The 24,900-nt window shown below is 40.2% G+C and overlaps 1 protein-coding gene and 1 pseudogene across 6 annotated transcripts in view; both read right to left on the bottom strand.

The window, feature by feature from the left end:
- Positions 1 to 4,559: 4,559 nt before the first annotated feature.
- Positions 4,560 to 6,201, bottom strand: LOC147354508 (uncharacterized; annotated as a pseudogene).
- Positions 6,202 to 6,208: 7 nt separating this feature from the next.
- Positions 6,209 to 24,900, bottom strand: part of LOC147354509 (KRAB domain-containing protein 5-like) — a 56,451-nt gene continuing 37,759 nt past the window's right edge. Inside the window, exons 1-3 of one of the 6 annotated variants that reach the window (XR_015146462.1) lie at positions 18,227 to 18,364; positions 8,353 to 8,416; positions 6,362 to 6,432 (exon numbers count right to left, since the gene is read on the bottom strand). Coding sequence is in view for 3 of the 6 variants with exons in the window: in XM_086354220.1 (XP_086210346.1) it covers positions 21,508 to 23,753 (2,246 nt within the window). In the remaining 3 variants the exon portion in view is untranslated. Of the gene's footprint in view, positions 6,433 to 7,227; positions 7,365 to 8,281; positions 8,417 to 18,226; positions 18,365 to 21,335; positions 23,754 to 24,900 lie in introns of those variants that run through there. The other 5 variants (XR_015146463.1, XM_086354221.1, XM_086354222.1 and 2 more) reach the window with 5 other exon arrangements.

A 24,900-nucleotide genomic window follows, 5' to 3' on the forward strand; every position in this document is an offset into this window, starting at 1 on the left:
TTCGGGCGCGTCTGTGAGAGCTCAGAGCCAGCTTCAGGCCGGGGCGGGCGGCGGGTTCAGGAGGGGACATCAATGCCGCTCACCTCTCCCGTGTTGGCAGAATCCGGGGAGAGAACACGTGTGGACAGCAAAGGAAAACTTGACGAGCGTCTCCGGGAGGAGCTGATCGTCCTGAGTCTCTCCTGAGACGAAGGACAGCAGAGGTGGGCCCTCTCAGCATTTCAAGCTCCTTCTGCCTGTGGGCGTGTTGCGAGCAGGCGAAGACGCTGTGCTGACGCCTTGGAAGGTGTTATCTCATGATGCTGAGGTGATCCTTCCTCATGACCTTGAGGAGAAAACGACCCAGGGCAAGAGGAAAAGAGGAGGAAATGGCAGCTTCTGGGTAAATGTCTGTCCTGGGTCAGAGGCTATGTCTGCTTTTCCTCCTGAAATGCCCTGGATTAACAGTTGACAAACCTTTCATTCTCTACTTCTGATGTTGCCTATTGACGTGGTTTTCAACGGCTAAATTTTTTCCCCTTTTATTCTGATGATGGTCAAGATCAGAGCTTCAGAATGTTTCTCCCTCACGTCCCAGAACCTTTTCTCAGGTGTCTGTCTTCATCAAGGTTCCCTGTAGAACACGAAGTATTCTCACCGAGAACTAATGACTTTCCCTGTGGCTAAGAATCCTCCTGCCAGTGCAGGGGACACAGGTTCCATACCCGGCCTGGGAAGATTCCACAGTCCTGCGGAGCAGCTAAGCCCATGCGCCACAACTAGAGAAAAGCCCGCACAGCAACAAAGACCCAGTGCAGCCAGAAATAAATAAATGAATAATTAAAAATAGAAGGGCCTGGGATTTAGGAAGACTGCTGGTGACCAGGGCTTCTGGGGAAGACCTATGAGGAATTTACACTTGCTTATGAATTTTCAGGCTGTTATCTAGTGCGTGTGCTTATGAGAATAACTGGTGTCAAAGCAAGGCACCCGTGGGCTACCAGTCTACACAAATGATGTCAAGGCAGCAATATCATGGAGCAGTGAAGGTAACTCTCATCAACACTCTTATGCAATCCGTGTTGTAACCATCATAATGTCCCAGTAGTTAAAAATGAGGAAATGACACACTGTACCATTTATGGAAAATATGATCTCAAGTTATTTGAGTAGGAAAAAAGGAGTTGCTGTAAGATGTCATTCTGTGCGTGCTAAGTTCTTTCAGTTCTGTGTGACTCTGCGACCCCATGGAGTGCAGCCCTCCCGGCTCCTCTGTCCATGGGATTCTCCACAGAACAATACTGCAGTGGATTGCCCTGCCCTCCTCCAGGGGATCTTCTGTACTCAGGAATAAAACCAGCATCTCTTATGTCTCCTGCATTGGCAGGTAGATTCTTTACCACTAATACTATCTGGGAAGCCCCATGAGATATCATCCTACTGTGTTATTACAGATACTTTATATTCAACATCTGTCAGTCAGTTCAGTTCAGTTGCTCAGTCATGTCCAACTCTTTGTTACCCTATGAACTGCAGCACGCCAGGCTTCCCTGTCCATCACCAACTCCCGGAGCTTACTCAAACTCATGTCCATTGAGTCGGTGATACCATCCAACCATCTCATCCTCTGTCTTCTGCTTCTGCTCCTGCCTTCAATCTTTCCTAGTATCAGGGTCTTTTCAAATAAGTCAGTTCTTCACATCAGGTGGCCAAAGTACTGGAGTTTCAGCTTCAGCATCAGTCCTTCCAATGAATATTCAGGACTGATTTCTTTTAGGATGGACTGGTTGGATCTTCTTGCAGTCCAAGGGACTCTCAAGAGTCTTCTCCAACACCACAGTTCAAAAGCATCAATTCTTCGGCACTCAGCTTTCTTTATAGTCCAACTCTCACATTCACACATGACTACTGAAAAAACATAACTGACTAGACAGACCTTCTTTGGCAAAGTAATGTCTCTGCTTTTTAATATGCTGTCTAGATTGGTCATAGCTTTTCTTCCAAGGAGCAAGCGTCTTTTAATTTCATGGCTACTGTCACCATCTGCAGTTATTGTGGAGCCCCCAAAAATAAAGTCTCTCACTGTTTCCATTGTTTCCCCATCTATTTGCCATGAAGTAATGGGACCAGATGTCATGATCTTAGTTTTCTGAATATTGAGTTTTAAGGCAACTTTTTCATTCTCCTTTTCCACTTTCATCAAGAGGCTCTTTAGTTCTTCTTCACTTTCTGCCATAAGGGTGCTGTTATCTGCATATCTGAGGTTATTGATATTTCTCCCAGCAATCTTGATTCCAGCTTGTTTCATCCAGATGCCTTGGAAGCATCACTATGAACAAAGCTAGTGGAGGTGATGGAATTCCAGCTGAGCTATTTCAAATCCTAAAAGATGATGCTGTTAAAGTGATGCATTCACTATGCCAGCAAATTTGGAAAACTCAGCAGTGGCCACAGGACTGGAAAAAGTCAGTTTTCATTCCAATCCCAAAGAAAGGCAATGCCAAAGGATGTTCAAACTACCGCACAATTACACTCATCTCACATGCTAGCAAAGTAATGCTTAGAATTTTCCAAACCAGGCTTCAATAGTACATGAACCGTGAACTTCCAGATTTTCAAGCTGAATTTAGAAAAGGCAGGAGAACCAGAGATCAAATTGCCAAATTCTGCTGGATCATCAAAAAAGCAAGAGAGTTCCAGAAAAACATCTACTTCTGCTTTATTGACTATGCCAAAGCCTTTGACTGTGTGGATCACAACAAACTGTGGAAACTTTTAAAAAAGATGAGAATATCAGATCATCTTAGAAATCTACCTCCTGAGAGGTACCTCCTGAGAAATCTGCATACAGGTCAAGAAGCAGCAGTTAGAACTGGACATGGAACAACAGACTGGTTCCAATTTGGGAAAGGAGTACATCAAGGCTGTATATTGTCACCCTGCTAATTTAACTTATATGCAGAATACACCATGCGAAATGCCGGGCTGGATATTCACCATCAGTTATTGACAACTTAAAAAAACTTGGGAGATGATAATGTTGGTATTCGTCTTTATGTTGGTGGTGGAATACATGTGTATGTGCTTAGTTGTGTCTGACTCTGCAACCATGGACTGTAGCCTATCAGGCTCCTCTGTCCATGGGGTTCTCCAGGCAAAAATACTGCAGCTGGTTGCCATTTCCCTCTCTAGGGGATCTTTCTGACCCAGGGATGGAACCCACACCTTCTGTGACCCCTGCATCGGCAGGCAGATTCTTTACCATTGAACCACCTGAGAAGCCTATTACTGATGAGAACACTTCATCAATTATACATGAAGTTTAATATAGTAAAAGCCATTCCATTTTATTAACTAACATATAGGAAGTTCACACATAAGCTAAATAAAACTTTCCAAAGTTTATAATCTTTGATCAAAACACAGATTACAAGCATTTGGAAACATTCTTGTTCTTCTGATATAGTGATCAGAGAAATAAGATATTTATGGTTTACAGAGAGCAATTACTTAGTAAACAAAGATGTAGATTAATTAAATAACCTTCGGAGAGGGCAATGGCACCCCACTCCAGTACTCTTGCCTGGAGTATCGCATGGACGGGGGAGCCTGGTAGGCTGCAGTCCATGGGGCCGCTAGGAGTCGGACACGACTGAGCGACTTCACTTTCACTTTTCACTTTCATGCACTGGAGAAGGAAATGGCAACCCACTCCAGTGTTCTTGCCTGGAGAATCCCAGGGACGGGGCAGCCTGGTGGGCTGCCGTCTATGGGGTCACACAGAGTTGGACACGACTGGGGTGACTTAGCAGCAGCAGCAGCAGGAAAATGTTACATCACTTTTCTTAGGTATAAGATTTCCTGATTACTACCATGTCAATTAAAATTTATGACTTCTAGTTATTGCTGTTATAAAAATACATGGGGATTTCAGTGAACTCCCATCTTTATATCCATAAAGAACCATTGGCACCACTATTTAAAATTTAGAATGACCCTGTTTTACTTTAATACAAAGAATTATTTTCTGAACACTTACCTAATGGTGACATAAAGGGATATTTTAAACAATGACAATCATCACCTCCATTTAGACTTTCACTGGACATTTCACATTTCAAGGTCCTTAATATTCCATAGAAAGGTAGATAAAAACTATTTCTACCTAACATAGAAGGGCTTCACTTAACTTTGAGGCAGCAAAGATCAAGAATATTAGTTAAAAAAAGAAAATTAGCTCACATACACACTAGAAACAAAGGTTTAGCATGTAGTATTTTGAGACTCAAATTATATTAAATTTCACTTTCACATAATGTCAATATAAATAAGAATACAAGGATAATTGTACTGTCAAACATCTCTCACCTTGATCCTATGATCCACAGTAAGAAATAGTTTTTCTAAGTGTTTTAACTTTGGATTATTTTCTATAATATCCTGATTTAAAGTAATATCAGAAAAGGCTTAATGACTGAATGCTATCCATTATCAATTCTCTGTATTTATTTAGATCTGAGTTTTTAAATTCATTTCATCATTTCTTACAGCATTAAATGTTCTTCCCAGTATGAACTCTCTGGTGTTTCCTGAATTGTATGCTTAGGACAAACCTCTTTCATCACTTATTACATTTGTAGGATCTCTCTCCAGCACACGCCCTCTGATGCTGAGTGAAGTGATGGCTAACTTTAAGGCTTTGTCACATTATTTATATTTGTAAGACTATTTGGTGCTATGAATTATTTTATGACGAGTAAGGTTTGAGTAGCAATTAAAAGCTTTGCCATATTCTTCATATGTGTATGGTTTCTCCCCAGTATGAATTTGCCTATGTTAATTAAGGTTTGAAGCCTGATTAAAGGCTTTGCCATGTTCTGTACATTTATAAGGCTTCTCTCCTGTATGAATTCGCTGATGTTGAGTAACATGTGAACGCCTGGTAAAGGCTTTGCCACATTCTGTACATTTATGAGGCTTCTCTCCTGTATGAATTCACTGATGTTGAGTTACATACGAACGCCTGGTAAAGGCTTTGCCACATTCTGTACAGTTGTATAGTTTCTCCCCAGTATGACTTCTCTGAAGCTGAGTAAGTTTTGAGCAACTGATAAAAGTTTTGCCACACTCTTTACACTTGTATGGTTTCTCCCCAGTATGGATTCGCTGATGTTGAAAAGTGTCGTACTTTGGTTAAAGGCTTTCCCACAATTCTGACATTTATATGATTTTTCCCTAGTATGGATTCACCTATGTCGATTAAGGTTTGAACTGTGAGTAAAGGCTTTGCCACATTCTGTACATTTGCAAGTCTTCTCTGCAGTATGAACTGTGAGATGTCGAGTAAGGTTGAAGGGCTTGCTAAAGGTTTTGCCACATTCTGTGCATTGGTTAGGTGTCCCTCCAGTGTGGGTTTTCCTGTGTCTGTTTAGATTTGATAATTGAGGAAAGACTTTCCCACATTTATTCCACTTGCAGTGTTCCTCCTTAGTGTGAATACTCGGATATTGAATAAGTTGTGATGACTGGTTAGAAACTTGACCACATTCACTAAATCTGTAGTTATTTTCTTCAATATGGACATTCCTATCTGTAATAAGATTTGAGCTTTGATAAAAGACATTTCTATGTTCATCCCTTTCATCATGGTTCTCTGAACATTGAGTTCTCTGATGATTCATGAGACCATCTTGGTCAAAGAGATTCCCAGGTTCAAGGCATGGGTAGATTCTGGCTCCATCATAAATACTGTTGTAATAACTGAAGCTGGAGCTCTCGCTTAAGGCCTCACTTGCTGGATTACACATGGAAGGTTGTTTCGCATTATCTGTACTAAGATACCCATTGACTGATGGTGGCTGGATAAAGACTGTCTCATTATTACCAACATAACAGATATTGGAATAGGGAGAAAATGTTTGTTGGTGGAAAAGTAATGAGCCCTTGTGAAAGAATCTCTCAAATTGACCATAGTGAGATTTTCTTCCTTCACTTTCAAATCCCTGACTTTCAGATATGTATGACTGACTGTTTAACTCAAACCTATGTTCGTACTGGCTTGAGTGATTATTTGTAGCATAAACTAGTTGACTTTCCATGTTTTTCAAATTTCACATCAGAGAATATGTGGTTTTTTAAGTCATGTGGGTCCTTGCTTAAAAAAAACATATTTTTCTGCCAGACTTACTGACTTCAAATAGAACTTTTACTAGTTTGACACATAGCCTCAATTTCTTTTGGCAATTATATTTTCATCATGAATAGCTGTCCCAATGTGGTTACATCTAAAATAATATCCTTTTTGCACATTACAGGCCCCCTTAACTTTCCCAGTCTTTCACTAAGTACAAATTTCCAAGCTGAGAGATCTCAGAACTTCCCAGCACATCACACATGAATCTCTTATGCACGGCTTCTTTGGGAACAAACCCTGGATGTCCTGAGACAATATCCCTGAAAGATAACAAATAACCGAGATCCCACTTAGTACTTTGAATATGCTTTACAATTGTATGCAATATTGACAAACCCTTAGCTAGATTAATAAGAGATGAGATGCAAGGGAGATCAGAAGTAAAACTAATGGCATTATACATGTTACATGGAACAAGAAGTATTTCTATCAGGCTTCTATGAACTATACTACACCAAAAAGTTGAATACCTCAAAGAAAGGTTCAATTTCTAGAAACATAGAACCCCTTAGGTGTTTGCATGAGTGAATTAAAAAATTACAACATATCTACATCTATTAATAGGACTAAAAAGGTAATTTAAAAAATCCCTGGAGTAGATGAATTCACTGGAAAATTCCAGCAATATTTCAGGAAAAACTAATATCAATTCTCCATAAGAGATCGGCTTGTACACACTGCTCTATTTACAATGGATAGCCACCAAGGTCCTACTGTACTTGTTCAATGTCATGTGGCAGCCTGGATGGGAGCAGAATCTGGGGGAGAATGGATATATGTGTATGGATGGCTGAGTCGCTCTGCTGCCCACCTGAAACTATCACAACATTGTTGATCAGCTATACTCCAGTACAAAAGAAAAGAACAGTAAAAAAAAAAAAAAAATTTCTGTGAGTCAATATATGTATTAAATGGTTTTAACATTGATGAGTTGGGGTAAATGCACTTAAAATGTCTAAAATTTGTTCATAGAAGAAAAAATTGGGCGGTAGAAATTGGGGATTACATTTTATGATTTCAGGGACTGAATCTGAACTTCAGAGAGCCATGTTTGAAGTTTCCATTGGAAATTAGAAAGCAGGAAGCATATATCTGTTCCCAGTATTTCTGGAATTTTGTCAAGTAATCCCAGGATCTCCACAACTCTCCTCACACTTTTCTGACTTGAGGCAGAGACGGAAATTTGGAAAGGCTGTAAGGCAGAATTTGTCAGAACTGTTAGCAGCTTTTCCTAGGTCCCCCAAAGCAGCAAGAGTATGCAGGTCCCCACAGACCAGGAGGAAGGTTTTGGCTCTCAGTGAAAGTGAGGGATGGAAGGCACCTTCATTCCCCTTGGAGGCCGAGCATCCTCCTGCCTCTACCAGCCTCTCCCACTGCTCAAAAGCTATTCTTATATTCTCAAATATTAAACAATTTCATTAAAGAAATTAAATTACATTTAAATTATTGACATTTCAAAAGACTTCATGTTGGTAATACCAAATAGGAGAAAGAGAAAAGGATATACTTAAAAACCAGTTATCCTGACTGAATTCAATCTTACAATTTGCCTGCAATTCACAAAACGATTCCAGCTGTGTTTCTTTTGGGTTTTGCTGCTGGGATACTTTAGTGAATAGTCCCCAAACCAGTACTATGTCTTTCTTGATTCCCCTTAGGAATCTAAAGCAGAATCTCCAGTTTTTCGTCTCTGAAACATTAGACATGACATTTAGAAATTGACATGATCAATTCAAAAGACCACTCAGTACTGTTGATAGAAATACAAGGGTCAATGGGCCTGAATTTCCCCTCTGAGTTTAAGAAGTGCTGGGAGGGATTGAGGGCAGGAGGAGAAGGGGAGGACAGAGGATGAGATGGCTGGATGGCATCGCCAACTCGATGGACGTGGGTTTGGGTGAACTCAGGGAGTTGGTGATGGACAGGGAGGCCTGGCGTGCTGTGGTTCATGAGGTCAGAAAGAGTTGGACACGACTGAGCAACTGAACTGAAGTGAACTGAAAGTGAGGGAAAACCCAGTGGAGCTGAAGAAGAACACATGGAGATGTAACAGCAGAAGAACGGGGCCGGTCATGTCCCTCTTTGGCAGACATAAACCCAGGCTTCTCATTCTAGTGAAGCGGGCCTCCCCAAACCATCTGAACACGTCTGGCTTCCTCTGTGGTCTTTGGACCTCTCACCTGCGTCATCCGCTTCATTCATTCACACCTAGCACCGGGATTCTTCCTTTCCTCCAAAGGGGACCTGCTCATTAGAAAAATGAACATAATTAGGACTTTGGGTTTAACATATACACTCTAGTTTATACAAAAATAACCAACAAGGATCTGCTGCATAGCACAGGGAACTATTTTCAATATTTGTAATAACCCATAAGGGAAAAGTGTCTGACTTGACTAATGAAAGCCTCTCCTTAAAAAATGCAGTATCTCTCCTGAACACAATTGAGTGCTCGTATTTCAGAGCCAACTAGCAGCAAAGAGACACTAGGAGGAAAACGGAGTTTCCACCTTAACTTTTTTGGATTGTGCACCTCCCTTACTATGTCTTTCCAAGATTTTATTAAAGATAAACAGAAAAAATATGAAACTTGATGGTGTGGGAATCTAGCAGAAAATGCCCGAATCGGTGACCATCAGTTGTAATGGGATAAGCTGGTGTCAGGTGAGAGAAACACTCAAGAAGACACATGGTCACTGCTTGGGTACTTTCGGCAAAAATAAGGAAATCTCAATGTATCTTGAAAAAGTTTCAGTTTTATGCATTCTTACCCCATATGTAACGTCCCTGTTCTGTATCCCTAATTGTGTATTTAAACAGCAAACCTTTCTTACCATGTAGAGAATACTGATTTTTTTTCAGAAGTTTCTAAGGAATTCTAGACCATTAAGGTTTACTGTTCAGTTTAGTCACTCAGTTGTATCCAACTCTTTGCGACCCCATGGACTGCAGCAAGCCAGGCTTCCCTGTCCATCACCAATTCCTGGAACTTGCTCGAACTCATGTCCATTGAGTCAGTGATGCCATCCAATCATCTTATCCTCTGTCATCCATCCCCTTCTCCTCCTACCTTCAATCTTTCCCAACATCAGGGTCTTTTCCAGTGAGTCAGCATTAGGTGGCTAAAGTATTGGACCTTCAGCATCAGTCCTTCCAATGAATGTTCAGGGTTGATTTCCTTTAGGATTGACTGGTTGGATCTCCTTGCAGTCCAAGGGACTCTCAAGAGTCTTCTCCAACACCACAGTTCAAAAACATCAGTTCTTTGGCTTTTAGTTTTCTTTACAGTCCAGCTCTTACATCCATAACATGACTACTGGAAAAACTATAGCTTTGACTCGCTGGACCTAGTCAAGGTCATCCCGCTTATATGTGCATTTTCTAAATCTTCCTCTAAAGAGCTGAATTTGTATCCCGATATAAGGAAATGACTCCACTTTCCTGTTATTCACTAAAATCCCAACACCCCACCCCATCCCAAGGGGAATTTTGGATATTAACGCCTTCCCTTGTTGATCTTTCCAAAAGGGAATATTTTGAATAAGTGAAAGCTGTTAATTCACACTGGGAATACTTCATGGCCTGCAGGGAGCCTGGAGGCAGACAAGGAGAAGAGGGTCATGGAGAGAGAAGAGCCTCATTGTGACTCATAAAAATAAAAGAAAAAACAGTATTTAATAGTTGAAAACCACCTCACCAGGCAAGAATATCAGAAACAGAGAATTTAAAATGTGTATGTTTTCAATCCAGGGCATTTAAGGAAGAAAAAACAGACACAGCTTCTCTCCTGGATCTGGATCAGGACATTTATCTGAGAAGCTGCCATTTCCTCCTCTTTTTCCTCCTGCCCTGGGTCGTTTTCTCCTCAAGGTTATGGGTAAGAATCACCTCAGCATCGTGAGATTACACCTTCAGAGGTGTCAGCACAGCTCCTTCGCCTGCTCCCAACATCCCCACGGGCAGAAGGACCTTGAAAAGCTGGAAGGGCCAACCTCTCCTGTCCTTCGTCTCAGGAGAGATTCAGGACAATCAGCTCCTCCGTGGAGACCAATCTAGGAATTGTTGTTGTCATTGTCTACACTTCTTTCTTCATATAAATCCCCCCAAATTCTGCTAACACGGGGTGTGTGGGCTGCACTGACTTGCCCCTTTGAAGCCCATGCAGAGCAGAACTTGTTGCCTCTCTGCGGACTGAAGCCAGGCCTCAGCTCTCACAAATGGACCAGGAGCCTCGTCCTTAATCGGGGCCTCCCTGTAGAATCCCCTGGAGCACTTCCTACACACCACACTGATGCTCCCACAGGACCAACACAGAACTCTGTGGGGTGGGCACTGGGGAGGTCACTGCCTGACACTGGTCACATGATCCTGATGAGAAACAGATGGAAACCACTTGGCTAAAGATTGTTTTGGCTTCCCTGATGGCTCAGCTGGTAAAGAATCTGCCTGCAATGTGGGAGACCTGGTTCGATCCCTGGCTTGGGAAGATTCCCTGGAGAAGGGAATGGCTGCCCACTCCAGTATTCTGGCCTGGAGAATTCCATGGACTGTATAGTCCCTGGGGTCGCAAAGAGTTGAACACAAGTGAGCAACTTTCACTTCACTTTAAAGATTGTTTCTGGACCATTTCAGTATATACAATCCCATGAGGTCAGAGCCCCACTTGAAGAGGTTATGAATCTGCAGGTCTGAGGTGGAGCCATGAAATGAGTCTTCAACAAGCTCCCTGTTTGTTCTGATGCCTCTTCCCCAAAGACCCACACTCAGGAGCCCTGAGCTTCAGCTGTCACACTCAGCACAGCTGAGACCTCTCAGGAGGGGAGGGTTTAGGGCAGGAATTTCCCTGGAACAAGTTATCAGCTCACACCCCTCAGAATGGCCATCTTTGAAAAGACTTTTGGACTTCATCTCCAAAACATGTAAACTGCTCATGCAGCTCAAAAAAACAAAAAACAAAAAAACCAACAAAAGACCCAATAGAAAAACAGGCCAAAGATCTAAATACACACAGCTCCAAAGAAGGCATACAAAAGGCCACTAAGCACATTAAAAGATACTCAGCATCAATAATTATTAGAGAAATGAAATAAAAACTACAACGAGGTATTATCTGACACCCCACAGAATGGCCATCTTTCAAAAGAGCCTCAAAAATTAAACGCTACCGAGGGCATGGGGAATAGGAAATCCTCCAACACTATGGGCGGGGATGGAAATGGGTGGGTACAGCCACAAAGGAAAACAGTATAGACGTTCCTTAAAACACTAAATATGGAGTTTCCACATAATTTTTAACTCCTTGCCTTAAATTCTGAGAAAATCATCATTTAAAGTGATATATACACCTCTTTTTTCAGGGCAGCGCTATTGACAATATCCAAGACAGAGCATCAACCAACTGTCCATCGATAGAGAAGTGAAGGTCCACCTAGACACTGGAATACACACAGCCAGCAAAACGAACATAAAAAAAATGCCATTGTCAGCAGCATGGATGGCCTACTCAGTGAAGTCAGTCAGAGAGGGAAAGAGAAATATCATTTCACTTACAGGTGGGACCATGCTGCTGCTGCTGCTAAGTCGCTTCAGTCGTGTCCGACTCTGTGCGACCCCAGAGATGGCAGCCCACCAGGCTCCCCTGTCCCTGGGATTCTCCAGGCAAGAACACTGGAGTGGGTTGCCATTTCCTTCTCCAATGCATGAAAGTGAAAAGTGAAAGTGAAGTCGCTCAGTCATGTCCGACTCTTAGCGACCCCATGGACCGCAGCCTGCCAGACTCCTCCATCCATGGGATTTTTCAGGCAAGTGTACTGGAGTGGGGTGCCATTGCCTTCTCCGACCATAAACTAATTCAAATGAATTAATTTATAAACAGACTCACAGATTAGAAAACCAATTAATGATTGTTAAAAAAAAAAAAAAAGGGTAGGGGAAGGGAGACATTAAGAGTTTGGGATTAACATATACACACTACTTATTATCAGCTAGATAATCCGAAAGGACCGACTGAATAGCACAGGGAAGTCTACTGAACACTCTGAAGAACCTATACGGAAAAGACCTCAAGAAGTATATACGTCTATGTACAACTGAATCAAGTTCCTGTAAACCTAAAACAAGCACAACAACGGAAATCAACTCTACCCCAATAGAAAATAAAAACGAAATAACGAAAGAAAAAAAAAAAAAAAAAGTGGAGCTTGAAGAAATGCTGCCTCCTTGTGGCAGCTATTGGTAACTACAACTGAAAACCGGTGCTTATGATTCACCAGGCCAGGAGGACGTAAGGAAAAAACCCCTGTCCTCAACAGATGTCTTCGGGCAGGTCCTGGAAAAAGAATTCAAAATCGGACAGAGGGTCAAGAGGCCAATCCCCAGAGGTCAGTTTTACTCACACTGGTTTTTCTTTTCTTTTTTTAAAAATCACATGGAAATGTTTCAACATCATGAAATCTTAAATCCAAGTCAAAATTACAATGCGGTACCATCTCACCCCATTCAGAATGGCCTTTGTGTAAAAGTCTACAAACAATAAGTGCTGAGAGGTTGTGGAGAAACGGAAACCCTCCTACCCTGGTGCTGGCCAGGTAGATTGTTAACAGCCAGGCTGGAGGACGGGGTGGAAGTTCCTTAAACAGTGAAAAGAGAATAAAATTACGTCACTCCCTCACCTCTTCTCACTTTCTTCTCTGCAATCACTCTGTGCTTTTTCAGTGTTTTAAATTATTGAGACTTTCAATGGCTAAGTCAAAGATCTGTCTTGGTATATGTTTCATTGCACTTGAAAATATGTGGGCTATTTTCAAGTATCTGTTGATATTGATTGCTAAGATAATTCCACAGTAATAAGAGAACAGCTTCTGTATGATTTCAATCCCTTTAAACCGTGAAATTTTTGCACCTTGTTTCATGTCCCTTGGTATATTCCAGTGGCTCCTAGTTTATCGTCTATGGGAACTTTAATAGAATTTGTATACTGCTGCTGTGTGAAAATTGTGTAATAAAAAAAAAAACTTAATTATGTTGAATTGGTTCACAGCACTTGTCAGGTCATCACTGACTCAATGGACACGAGTTTGAGGAGACTTCAGGAGATAGTGAAGGACAGGAAAGCCCGGAGTGCTGCAGTTCATGGAGTTGCAGAGTTGGACACAATTTAGTGGCTGAACAACAACAAACACCCTTCTACTTCTGTCTGCTCATTCTATTAATTTTTGAAAGTTTGATAGTGAAACTCCAACTAAAAATCTTAATTTATCTATGTAGAAAAATAATTGTAATATATAGTGGACCTGTATGTAACTTTGTTCTGTATTTTCCAAGTCTTCTGTAAATGTGTTATCATACTTTAATAATTGAAAAAATATAAAGAGAAAATAAATTTTAAAAGATGCAGGGAAAAAACTGTAAATTTAAAAGTATTTCTGTAACTCCTCACCAAGGCATAACAAATCATAAAATGATCAATAATCAAGAAGGAAAATAAGTTTATAAGTTACACATAGATTATGGGTAATAATTAAACATATCATTTTATTAGCAATAGATATACGGGAGATTCATATTTGAATTCAATGCCATATTAATTGTACTTAGTCACAATTGTCATTTACATTCATGAAATATAGGTCAGGTAAAAACAAAATTAGAAGTAACAAATTTGGGGGAACTTATCATCAAAAAGCAATCGAACTCATATGGAACAGCTAAATAAGAGAAATTTTTTTGCCCAGAAGTCTGAATACAACTTATATGTTCTATTAAAAAATAATCCTTCTAAGTTATATTTTTTGCTTGTGACTGTGCACATGTAGAAAGCAACCATTTTCTCCTGGGTTGCAAGCCAGGAGATAATCACAGAAAATGGAAAAAATCATTCCTAAAAAACTCTAATGAAAAATTAAAATGAATAAGCATTTTTATCCCAGTTTAGAAATTTAGCATGTTATTAACAAATTGCTGATATATATAGACAAGATATCAAGGCTGTAACCCTTTCTTTAGAACAAAAGCAATCTTACTTTATAAGTAAAGAAAAAAAATTAAAAGTTGTAAAATATGCAAAGAATCACCAACATATCAACTAAACCTTTGTGATTAAATTATACATGGTTCAAACACCCCTTGAAGGAAGTAGACAAAAAAACCTAACGATTACTTTTTGCTAGAAGTAATCTGAAATATATGAACAAAGCATTTTCATAGATCTGGGATACCTGCTAATTATCTCCTTCTTACCAAACATATGTTCATTCAAGCATGTTATATTAGATCTTTTAGATAAAGTCATGTATGGATATGAGAGTTGGACTGTGAAGAAAGCTGAGTGCTGAAGAATTGATGCTTTTGAACTGTGGTGTTGAAGACTCTTGAGAGTCCCTTGGACTGCAAGGAGATCCAACCAGTCCATTCTAAAGGAGATCAGCCCTGGGTGTTCTTTGGAAGGAATGATGCTAAAGCTGAAACTCCAGTACTTTGGCCATCTCATGCAAAAAGTTGACTCATTGGAAAAGACTCTGATGCTGGGAGGGATTGGGGGCAGGAGGAAAAGGGGACAACAGAGGAGGAGATGGATGGCATCACCAACTTGATGGAAGTGAGTCTGAGTGAACTCCGGGAGTTTGTGATGGACAGGGAGGCCTGGCGTGCTGCGATTCATGGGGTCCCAGAGTCAGACACGACTGAGCTACTGAACTGAACTGAACTGAACTGAATAGATGATTTTGATATAAAACTGATCAGAATGTAAAAATATAGGAGACCAAGGATTTTGGCTCCTATGGAGCTGAAGGAGCCAAAACAAGCTGAATTTTAACTACATATCTGGTTCATAAGTGGCCATTGTGAATGGCACAGAAATGAAATAGCCATGTAAGAAATCATAGTTAAGATTGAACTTAAAGCATTATACAGATTTTACAGGTTTAATAGATCAGCAAACCTAGAAAACAACAATCCTTTAGATTATTTATATACTATATATCTAACACTTTTTTACTTTTCAATCTTGAATGAGCCACATAAATAATTTTATATCAATAATAATGCTATCCAAAATTGTTTTGAATATTTGGTCAAATATTCAGGAAATGGTAGAGCTTGGGAGATTTACTTCAGTGGATCTGAGCTTGATTTTCTCTAAAAAGAAAAAAGGCAGCATACAGACAATTCTAATGGATGTTTTACCCAATTGAGGTAACTGGCAAAAATATCAGAAACAGAAAAAATCAATCATATAATGTTAACATTTTCATGCACACATACATACACTACTTAGGAACTATATACATATTAAAAGTAATAGAGAAAAATTATTCATGTCAATAAAATCAAGAATAGATTTCCCTGTGTAAATCTTATAATTTATTTCTGGTTGATTCTCTGTATTTTTTAAACATGCTAGGGCAAAAACACATGACGATATGATATAAATTAGAGCTTTTGCTTCTGAATCTTTTATTCTTTTGAAAATCTCTATCACTAGTGTTGAGCGATATTTTAGATTTAACAGGGTTGAACATGTATTAGTAATAAGATTCCTGTAAATATTATAGAAAATACAAAAATGTGATAAGAATTCTATTTTTGGAATATGTTGTTGTTCAATTGCTCAGTCTGGTCTGACTCTTGGCGACTCCATGGACTGCAGCACACCAGGATTCCCTGTATTTCATCATCTCCCGGATTTTGCTCAAACTCATTTTCATCGAGATGGTGATGCCATCCAGCCAGCTCATCCTCTGTTGTTCCCTTCTCTTCCTGCCTTCAATCTTTCCCAGCATCAGGGTCTTTTCCAATGAGTTGGCTTTTCGCAAAAGGTGGCCAAAGTATTGGAGCTTCAGCATCAATATTCAATATTCAGCATTCAATATTCAGGGTTGATTTCCTGGTTTGATCTCCTTGCAGTCCAAGGGACTCTCAAGAGTTTTCTCCAACACCACAGTTCAAAAGCATCAATTCTTTGGGGCTCAGACTTTTTTATTGTTCAGCTCGCACATCCATACATGACTAATGGAAAAACCATAGCTTTGAGTATACGGACCTTTGTGGGCAAAGTAATGTCTCTGCTTTTTAATATGTTGTCTAGGTTTGTCATTGCTTTTCTTCCAAGAAGCAAGTGAGTTTCAATTTTATGGCTGCTGTCACCGTCCACAGTGTTAAATAAATAAAGTCTGTCATTGTTTCCATTGTTTCCCCATCTATTTACCATGAAGTGATGGAACTGGATGCCATGATCTTCGTTTTTTGAATGTTGAGTTTTAAATTAGCTTTTTCACTTTCTTTCACCTTCATCAAGAGTCTCTTTAATTCCTCTTTGCTTTCTGCCATAAGAATGGTGATATCTGCATATCTGAGTTTACTGATATTTCTCCCTGCAATTGTGATTCCAGCTTGTACTTCATCCAGCCCGGCATTTTGCATGATGTACTCTGCATATAAGTTAAATAAACAAGGTGACAATATACAGCCTTGACATACTCCTTTCCCAATTTTGAACCAGTCTGTTGTTCCATGTTGAGTTCTAATTGTTGCTTCTTGACCTCCATACAGGTTTAGAAGGGGGCAGGTAAGGTGATCTGATACTCCCATCTCTTTAAGAATATTCCACAGTTTGTTGTTATCTACACAGTCAAAGGCTTCAGCGTAGTCAGTGAAGAAGTAGATGTTGTTCTGAAATTCTCTAGCTTTTTCTATGATCCAGTTGGTGTTGGCAATTTGATCTGTGATTCCGCTGCCTTTTCTAAACCCAGGTTGTGCATCTGGAAGTTCACATACTGTTGAAGCCTAACTTGAAGGATTTTGAGCATTACTTTGCTAGCTTGTGAAATGAGTGCAATTGTGCAGTAGTTTGAATATGAATGCTGAGTATATTAAAAATGGAAACAATCAGACCTGAGTTTAAGTAATGAAAACTCAAAAAACTCAAGAACCCTACTAAACACAGGTGAGTGTTCATTTTTCCAAAGCAAACAGAACTAAGAAGACATGGATTTCTCATTAACTGTGGCAGCTTATTCACACTCCTCACTAAATCTTTCAAAGATTTTTATTAAAGATAAAGAGAAAAAGTATGAACATCTTAGTGCTGGAATCTGAGAACCACCTGAACCAACGGAACATGAGGTGTAATGGGATAAATGTTAGCAGTGATCTGAATCTCTCCTGAAAAAATATCAGTTGTATGCTAATTTCACTTCACATATAACTTCCAATGTTCTGTATATTAAAAGTCCTTTCTGCCAATATACAGAAGCTGCTGCTACTGCTGCTAAGTCACTTCAGTCGTGTGCGACTCTGTGGGACCCCATAGACGGCAGCCCACCAGGCTTCCCCATCCCTGGGATTCTCCAGGCAAGAACACTGGAGTGGGTTGCCATTTCCTTCTCCAATGCATGAAAGTGAAAAGTGAAAGTGAAGTCGCTCAGTCATGTCCGACTCTTAGCGACCCCATGGACCGCAGCCTGCCAGACTCCTCCATCCATGGGATTTTTCAGGCAAGTGTACTGGAGTGGGGTGCCATTGCCTTCTCCGATATAGAGAAGGGTGTCTCACATTTTTCTTCTCCATCTTTTCCACAAACTTTCTGTGGAATTCTGGACTGCTGAGGTAATTCTATTTATAAGGACATTTTCTTAATCCTTTTCTAAATGTCTGAAGTTGCATCTACATGTAAATTCATCACTACTTCTCTAAGATCCCAAGACTGAAGCACATCCCAATAGGATCCTCAGAAGCTATGCCTCCCTGGGTTGATCTCACACAAAGGGAATGTTTTCACCAGTTAAGAGTCATTATTCATGTTGAGAATTCATCATACTCCATAGAAATCTGGGATACAGACAATGCAGAAAAGACTCTAGGACTAAGGGAGATATAGTCTAAAGAGCTGGTCTTCACTATTGTAAGAAAAAAAAAAAAAGGAAAAAATAAGTTGATAACAAATGCCCTGGGCAAAAATATTAGAAGGAGAGAAGTAAAGGCTTGCAGATTCTCAGTCCAGGCATTTCAGGAGGAAAAGCAGACACAGCCCCAGACCCAGGACAGGATATTTACCTGAGAAGCTGCCATTTCCTCTTTTCCTCCTTCTCTGTCTTCTCTGGGAATGTTATGTTGCAAATTCACACCTGTGTCTTGAGAAAATACCTCCAAAGGCATCCGCACAGCTCTTTAACCTGCAACCACTTCACCTACAGACAGAAGGACCTTGAAAAGCTGAAAAAAACCACCTCTCCTGTCCTTTGTCTCAGGAGAGATTCGGGAACAGTCACTTCCTACCTGGAGACCAGCCTGTGGGCTTATTTCTTGATTGTTTTCTCCCCATTAGAGAGCTCCTAACACTCTGCTCACAGACGATGTGAGCTGACTGACTTCCCGGTCCAAATCCAGCTAGACCAACCCTGCTGCCTCTGCTTGGACTGAAGCTGGGCCTCAGCTCTCACAAACGGACCAGAGGCCACGTCCTTAACCTGGGCATCCCCTTAGGATCCTCTGAAGCACTTCCTACAAACCACACTGATGCTCCCACAGGACCAACACAGAACTCTGTTGGGAGGGCATCAGTGAGGTCATTTCCTGACACTGGTCACGTGATCCTGATGGGGAACAGATGGAAACCACTTGGCTAAGGATTCTTTCTGAATCATTTCAGTGAATACAAATCTCTGACGGTCAGGTCCCCACTCCGAGAAGTTATAAATCTGCAGGCCTGAGGTGCAGAAATGAGTCTTTACCCAGTTTCCCATATGTTCTGATGTTTCTTCCCCAAAACACACATTCAGACACCCAGAGCTCAAGCCCTCACACTCAGTACAGCTGAGACCTCTCAGGAGGGGAGGATTTAGGGTGGGAACTTCTGAGGGAGGTCAAGGCTAGTATTAGGCAGAGAAAGTTCCAGTATTTGGGGTTCAGGCCTAAGTGACCCTGGGTGAAGTGCTGTGGGCTCCCCAGGCTGAGTGTGGATAGGTCCATTCAAACCAAGAGGAGCAGGAATCTGGTGAGCTCTGAGGGTGTCATTGAAGGGGGGCCTGTGAAGTAGACCTGGGGTTCAGCCAGACTGCTGATCTCAAGGAAGGGGGTCATCTAGTGGAGGTGCTCACAGGACTGGCTGGTGTGAGTTCAAGGAACTGCAGGCTGCCTGCTCCCCAGACAGACGCTGAGGCAGCAACAGCATGGACCAGTCAGGGAAGCTCTCAACAGTACTCTGTATGGTCCTTCTTATTAGAACCGTCACAATGTCCCCGTAGTTACAGAGTGGGCGAAAAGTACAATGGAGAAATGATGGGAAATACATGATCAAATGATTTGAGGCTTAAGGGTAGTAAGGAAACTAACTGTTACAGATGCCATCCCACTGTGCTACCAAAGAGTTTATTGTTAGGTGCTCTTCCCTGCAACCTTAAATAAGATGGGAGAGGTTAATGGTGGTGGTAGGTTAACACTTCATTCATTCACACCAATTTTACCACAAGAAGCCATTCAGTTTTATTGATTAACATGTATGAATATCACACACAGTCAGAATAAAACATTTTACACTCCCCTGTGTAACTTTGATTAAAAGACAGATTATAAGCATAAACAATGATATTCATTCCTCTGATATAATGATCTGAGAGTTGTGATTTCTATGATTACAAAATGGAGGCTAATCATTTAAGAAAGAAGGCTTACAGTAATTACAGGAATTTTCTGGTAAGCGTTTCCCATACATTTTAGGGTATCAGAGGTTATTTGAAATATGTCAGATATTCATAATTTCTGTTGATATTATAAAACACATCAAGATTTCAGTGAACTGTCATTATATTAACCTTTAAAAGCATAACTTGATAATTACATCTTTAGTATGTGGAATTATTCCTTGAACACTTACATCATGGTGACCTACAGGGATGTTTGACATGAATGACAAACACCTCCATTTAGATGTTTACTGTACATGTTACATTACTGTGCCCTTAATCTTCTAATGGAGAATACATATAAATGATTTCTCCTTAGATAGAAGGGCTTCTCTCATCTTTGAGGTACCAACCATCAAAAACATAAGTTTACATACACACTAGAAATGAAGCATATCATGGAGTAATTAGAGAGTTGAATTACATTCATTTTCAAATAATCACAAATCAAGTCAATATAAACAAGGATACATTGCTATTAATTGTACCTTTCTAAACAGAGTACATCATGAGAAACGCTGGACTGGAAGAAACACAAATTGGAATCAAGATTGCCGAGAGAAATATCAATAACTTCAGATATGCAGATGACACCACCCTTATGGCAGAAAGTGAAGAGGAACTCAAAAGCCTCTTGATGAAAGTGAAAGTGGAGAGTGAAAAAGTCGGCTTAAAGCTCAACATTCAGAAAACAAAGATCATGGCATCCGGTCCCATCACTTCATGGCAAATAGATGGGGAAACAGTGGAAACAGTGTCAGACTTTATTTTTCTGGGCTCCAAAATCACTACAGATGGTGACTGCAGCCATGAATTAAAAGACACTTACTCCTTGGAAGGAAAGTTATGATCAAGCTAGATAGCATATTGAAAAGCAGAGACATTACTTTGCCAACAAAGGTCCATCTAGTCAAGGCTATGGTTTTTCCTGTGGTCATGTATGCATGTGAGAGTTGGACTGTGAAGAAGGCTGAGCACCGAAGAATTGATGCTTTTGAACTGTGGTGTTGGAGAAGATTCTTGAGAGTCCCTTGGACTGCAAGGAGATCCAACCAGTCCATTCTAAAGGAGATCAGCCCTGGGATTTCTTTGGAAGGAATGATGCTAAAGCTGAAACTCCAGTACTTTGGCCACCTCATGTGAAGAGTTGACTCATTGGAAAAGACTCTGATGCTGGGAGGGATTGGGGGCAGGAGGAGAAGGGGACGACAGAGGATGAGATGGCTGGATGGCATCACTGACTTGATGGACTTAAGTCTGAGTGAACTCCGGGAGTTGGTGATGGACAGGGGGGCCTGGCGTGCTGCGATTCATAGGGTCGCAAAGAGTCGGACACGACTGAGCGACTGATCTGATCTGAAACATCAAACTTTCACTTGTGATCCACACTAACATCAATTTTCTATCTGTTTTAACTGTGGATTACTATCTATAGTACTTCTCTTTAAGAGGAACTTTGGAAAACAGGATTGATGTAAAGCTTTCTAGTATGGATTTTCTGGAATTTATTTAGATTTCATTTTTCATTAAACCATTTTCTACATTTTTTTTCTTTTACATTTCTCCATCATTCCATATCTTTCTTATATAAATGGTCTCGTGTTTTCTAACATGCATGTTTAGGACAAACTTCTTCCATCACTTATTTCGTTACTAGAGTTTCTCTTCAGTATGTACACTGAGATGCCTAGTGAGATGACTGCGGTGCCTAAAGGCTTTGCCACAATCTTTACATTTATAAGGTTTCTCTCCTGTATGAATTCGCCGGTGTTTAGTAAGAGTTGAGGATTGACTAAAGGCTTTTTCACATTCTTTACATTTATAAAGTTTCTCTCCAGTATGAATTAACTGATGTTGAGTAAAACCATAGTGCTGGCTAAAGGCTTTGCCACAATCTTTACATTTATAAGGTTTCTCTCCAGTATGAATTATCTGATGTTTAGTAAAATTTGAATTTCGATTAAAGGTTTTTCCACATTCTTTACATTTATAAGGTTTCTCTCCTGTATGAATTCGCCGGTGTTTAGTAAGAGTTGAGGATTGACTAAAGGCTTTTCCACATTCTTTACATTTATAAAGTTTCTCTCCAGTATGAATTAACTGATGTTGAGTAAAACCATAGCGCTGGCTAAAGGCTTTGCCACAATCTTTACATTTATAAGGCTTCTCTCCAGTATGAATTCGCTGGTGTTTAGTAAGAGTTGAGTTTTTATTAAATGCTTTTCCACATTCTTTACATTTATAAGGTTTCTCTCCTGTATGAATTCGTTGGTGTTTAGTAAGAGTTGAGTATTGACTAAACTCTTTTCCACATTCTGTACATTTATAAGCTTTCTCTCCAGTATGAATTAACTGATGTTGAGTAAAGCCATAGCGCTGGCTAAAGGCTTTGCCACAATCCTTACATTTATAAGGTTTCACTCCAGTATGAATTCGCTTGTGTTGAGTAAGATTTGAGTTTTTATTGAAGGCTTTTCCACATTCTTTACATTTATAAGGTCGCTCTCCAGTATGAATTCGCTGGTGTTGAGTAAGACCATAGTGCCGGCTAAAGGCTTTGCCACAATCCTTACATTTATAAGGTTTCTCTCCAGTATGAGTTCGCTGGTGTCGAGTAAGGTTTGAGTTCTGATTAAAGGCTTTGCCACACTTTGCACATTTATAAGGTTTTTCCCCAATGTGAATTCGCTGATGTTGACTAAGATTTGAGAAATAGATAAACACTTTGCCACATTCCTTACATTTATAAGGTTTCCTGCCAGTATGGATTTGTCGATGTTGACTAAGATTTGAACTCTGATTAAAGGCTTTGGCACATTCTGTACACTTGAAAGGTTTCCTTCCTGAATGTATTTTCCTATGTTTACTTATATTAGATGAGTTACTAAAGACTTTCCCACATTTATTACACTTGTACTGTTTCTGTGAATTCTGAATCCTCTGCTGTTGAATGAGATTTGAAGACTCATTAGAAACTTTATCATATTCACCACAATTGTAAGTTTTCTCTCCACTATGAATACTCTTATTTAGAGGAAGACCTGATGCTTGATAAAAGATATTCCTGCATTTATTACTTTTAGAATCCTTGTGTGAAGATTGAGCTCCCTGATGTTCCATAAAGTTTGAGTCTTGTTCAAAGTTATGCCCAGTTTCATTGCATGAATAGACCTTCACTCCATCATAAATAATTGTGTAATTACTGGCGCTGGAGCTCTTACTTAAGGTCTGATTCATTTTATTACACACAGAAAGTTCTTCCGTATTAACCATATCATGGGATGTATTGAACAATGATGGTTGGATTACATCTCTTCCATTATCATCAACATTACACACCTTGGAATGGAGAGAAAATATCTCTTGGTGGAAGAATAATGACTTTCTGCTAACAGATCCCTCAAATTGATTACATTGTGAGTTTTTCCCATCATTTTTAAATTTCTGGTTTTCAGACATGTTTAAATATATGTTTAATCGAAGCCTATGCTCAGAGTGGTTTGAATGAGTATTCACAGTAGAGACTGGAGGACCTCCCAGATTTTCCACATTTCCTTTCAGAGAACAAGTATGTTTCACAAAACAATGTAAATTTTTTCTGAAAAACTTACACTTCTCAGCAGATGTTGAAGACTGAAATGGGTGTTTCCCCCAATTTGACTCATGTAGCTCATTTCTTTCTGCAGTAATGTCTGTATCATCTGTAACTGTCTCAATTTCTTTATGTCCATATAAACATCCCCTCTGTCTTTCACATGCCTTTATATGTTCTGAGTCTTTCGTTAATTCCAAGTTTCTGAGGTGAAATCCTTCATATTTTCCTAGGTTTGCTTTTGGGAACAAATCTTCTACCCTTGGTTTCTTTGGCATCAAATCCTGGGTGTCTTGAGGAGATATAGCTGAAAGACACCAAAGAATAAGTTTTATTATCTACTATTCTCAGTGACGCTTTCTAAGGCCCACTTGACTTCACATTCCAGGATGTCTGGCTCTAGGTCAGTGATCACACCATCATGATTATCTGGGTCGTGAACAAAGCTAGTGGAGGTGATGGAATTCCAGTTGAGCTATTCCAAATCCTGAAAGATGATGCTGTGAAAGTGCTGCACTCAATATGCCAGCACATTTGGAAAACTCAGCAGTGGCCACAGAACAGGAAAAGGTCAGTTTTCATTCCAATCCCAAAGAAAGCCAATGCCAAAGAATGCTCAAACTACCACACAATTGCACTCATCTCACACGCTAGTAAAGTAATGCTCAAAATTCTCCAAGCCAGGCTTCAGCAATATGTGAACCGTGAACTTCCTGATGTTCAAGCTGGTTTTAGAAAAGGCAGAGGAACCAGAGATCAAATTGTCAACATCCGCTGGATCATGGAAAAAGCAAGAGAGTTCCAGAAAAACATCTACTTCTGCTTTATTGACTATGCCAAAGCCTTTGAGTGTGTGGATCACAATAAACTGTGGAAAATTCTGAAAGAGATGGGAATGCCAGACCACCTGACCTGCCTTTTGAGAAATTTGTATGCAGGTCAGGAAGCAACAGTTAGAACTGGACATGGAACAACAGACTGGTTCCAAATAGGAAAAGGAGTTCCTCAAGGCTGTATATTGTCACCCTGCTTATTTAACTTATATGCAGAGTACATCATGAGAAATGCTGGGCTGGAAGAACCACAAGCTGGAATCAAGATTGCCGGGAGAAGTATCAATAACCTCAGATATGCAGATGACACCACCCTTATGGCAGAAAGTGAAGAGGAACTCAAAAGCCTCTTGATGAAAGTGAAAGTGGAGAGTGAAAAAGTTGGCTTAAAGCTCAACATTCAGAAAACAAAGATCATGGCATCCGGTCCCATCACTTCATGGCAAATAGATGGGGAAACAGTGGAAACAGTGTCAGACTTTACTTTTTTGGGCTCCAAAATCACTGCAGATGGTGACTGCAGCCATGAAATTAAAAGATGCTTACTCCTTGGAAGGAAAGTTATGACCAACCCAGATAGCATATGGAAAAGCAGAGACATTACTTTGCCAACAAAGGTTT

The sequence above is a fragment of the Bos grunniens genome, chromosome 18 (genome assembly GCF_055505025.1).
Source record: "Bos grunniens cultivar Pamir isolate PY7600 chromosome 18, Bosgru_T2T1.0, whole genome shotgun sequence".
In the NCBI taxonomy this organism is placed as follows: domain Eukaryota; kingdom Metazoa; phylum Chordata; class Mammalia; order Artiodactyla; family Bovidae; genus Bos; species Bos grunniens.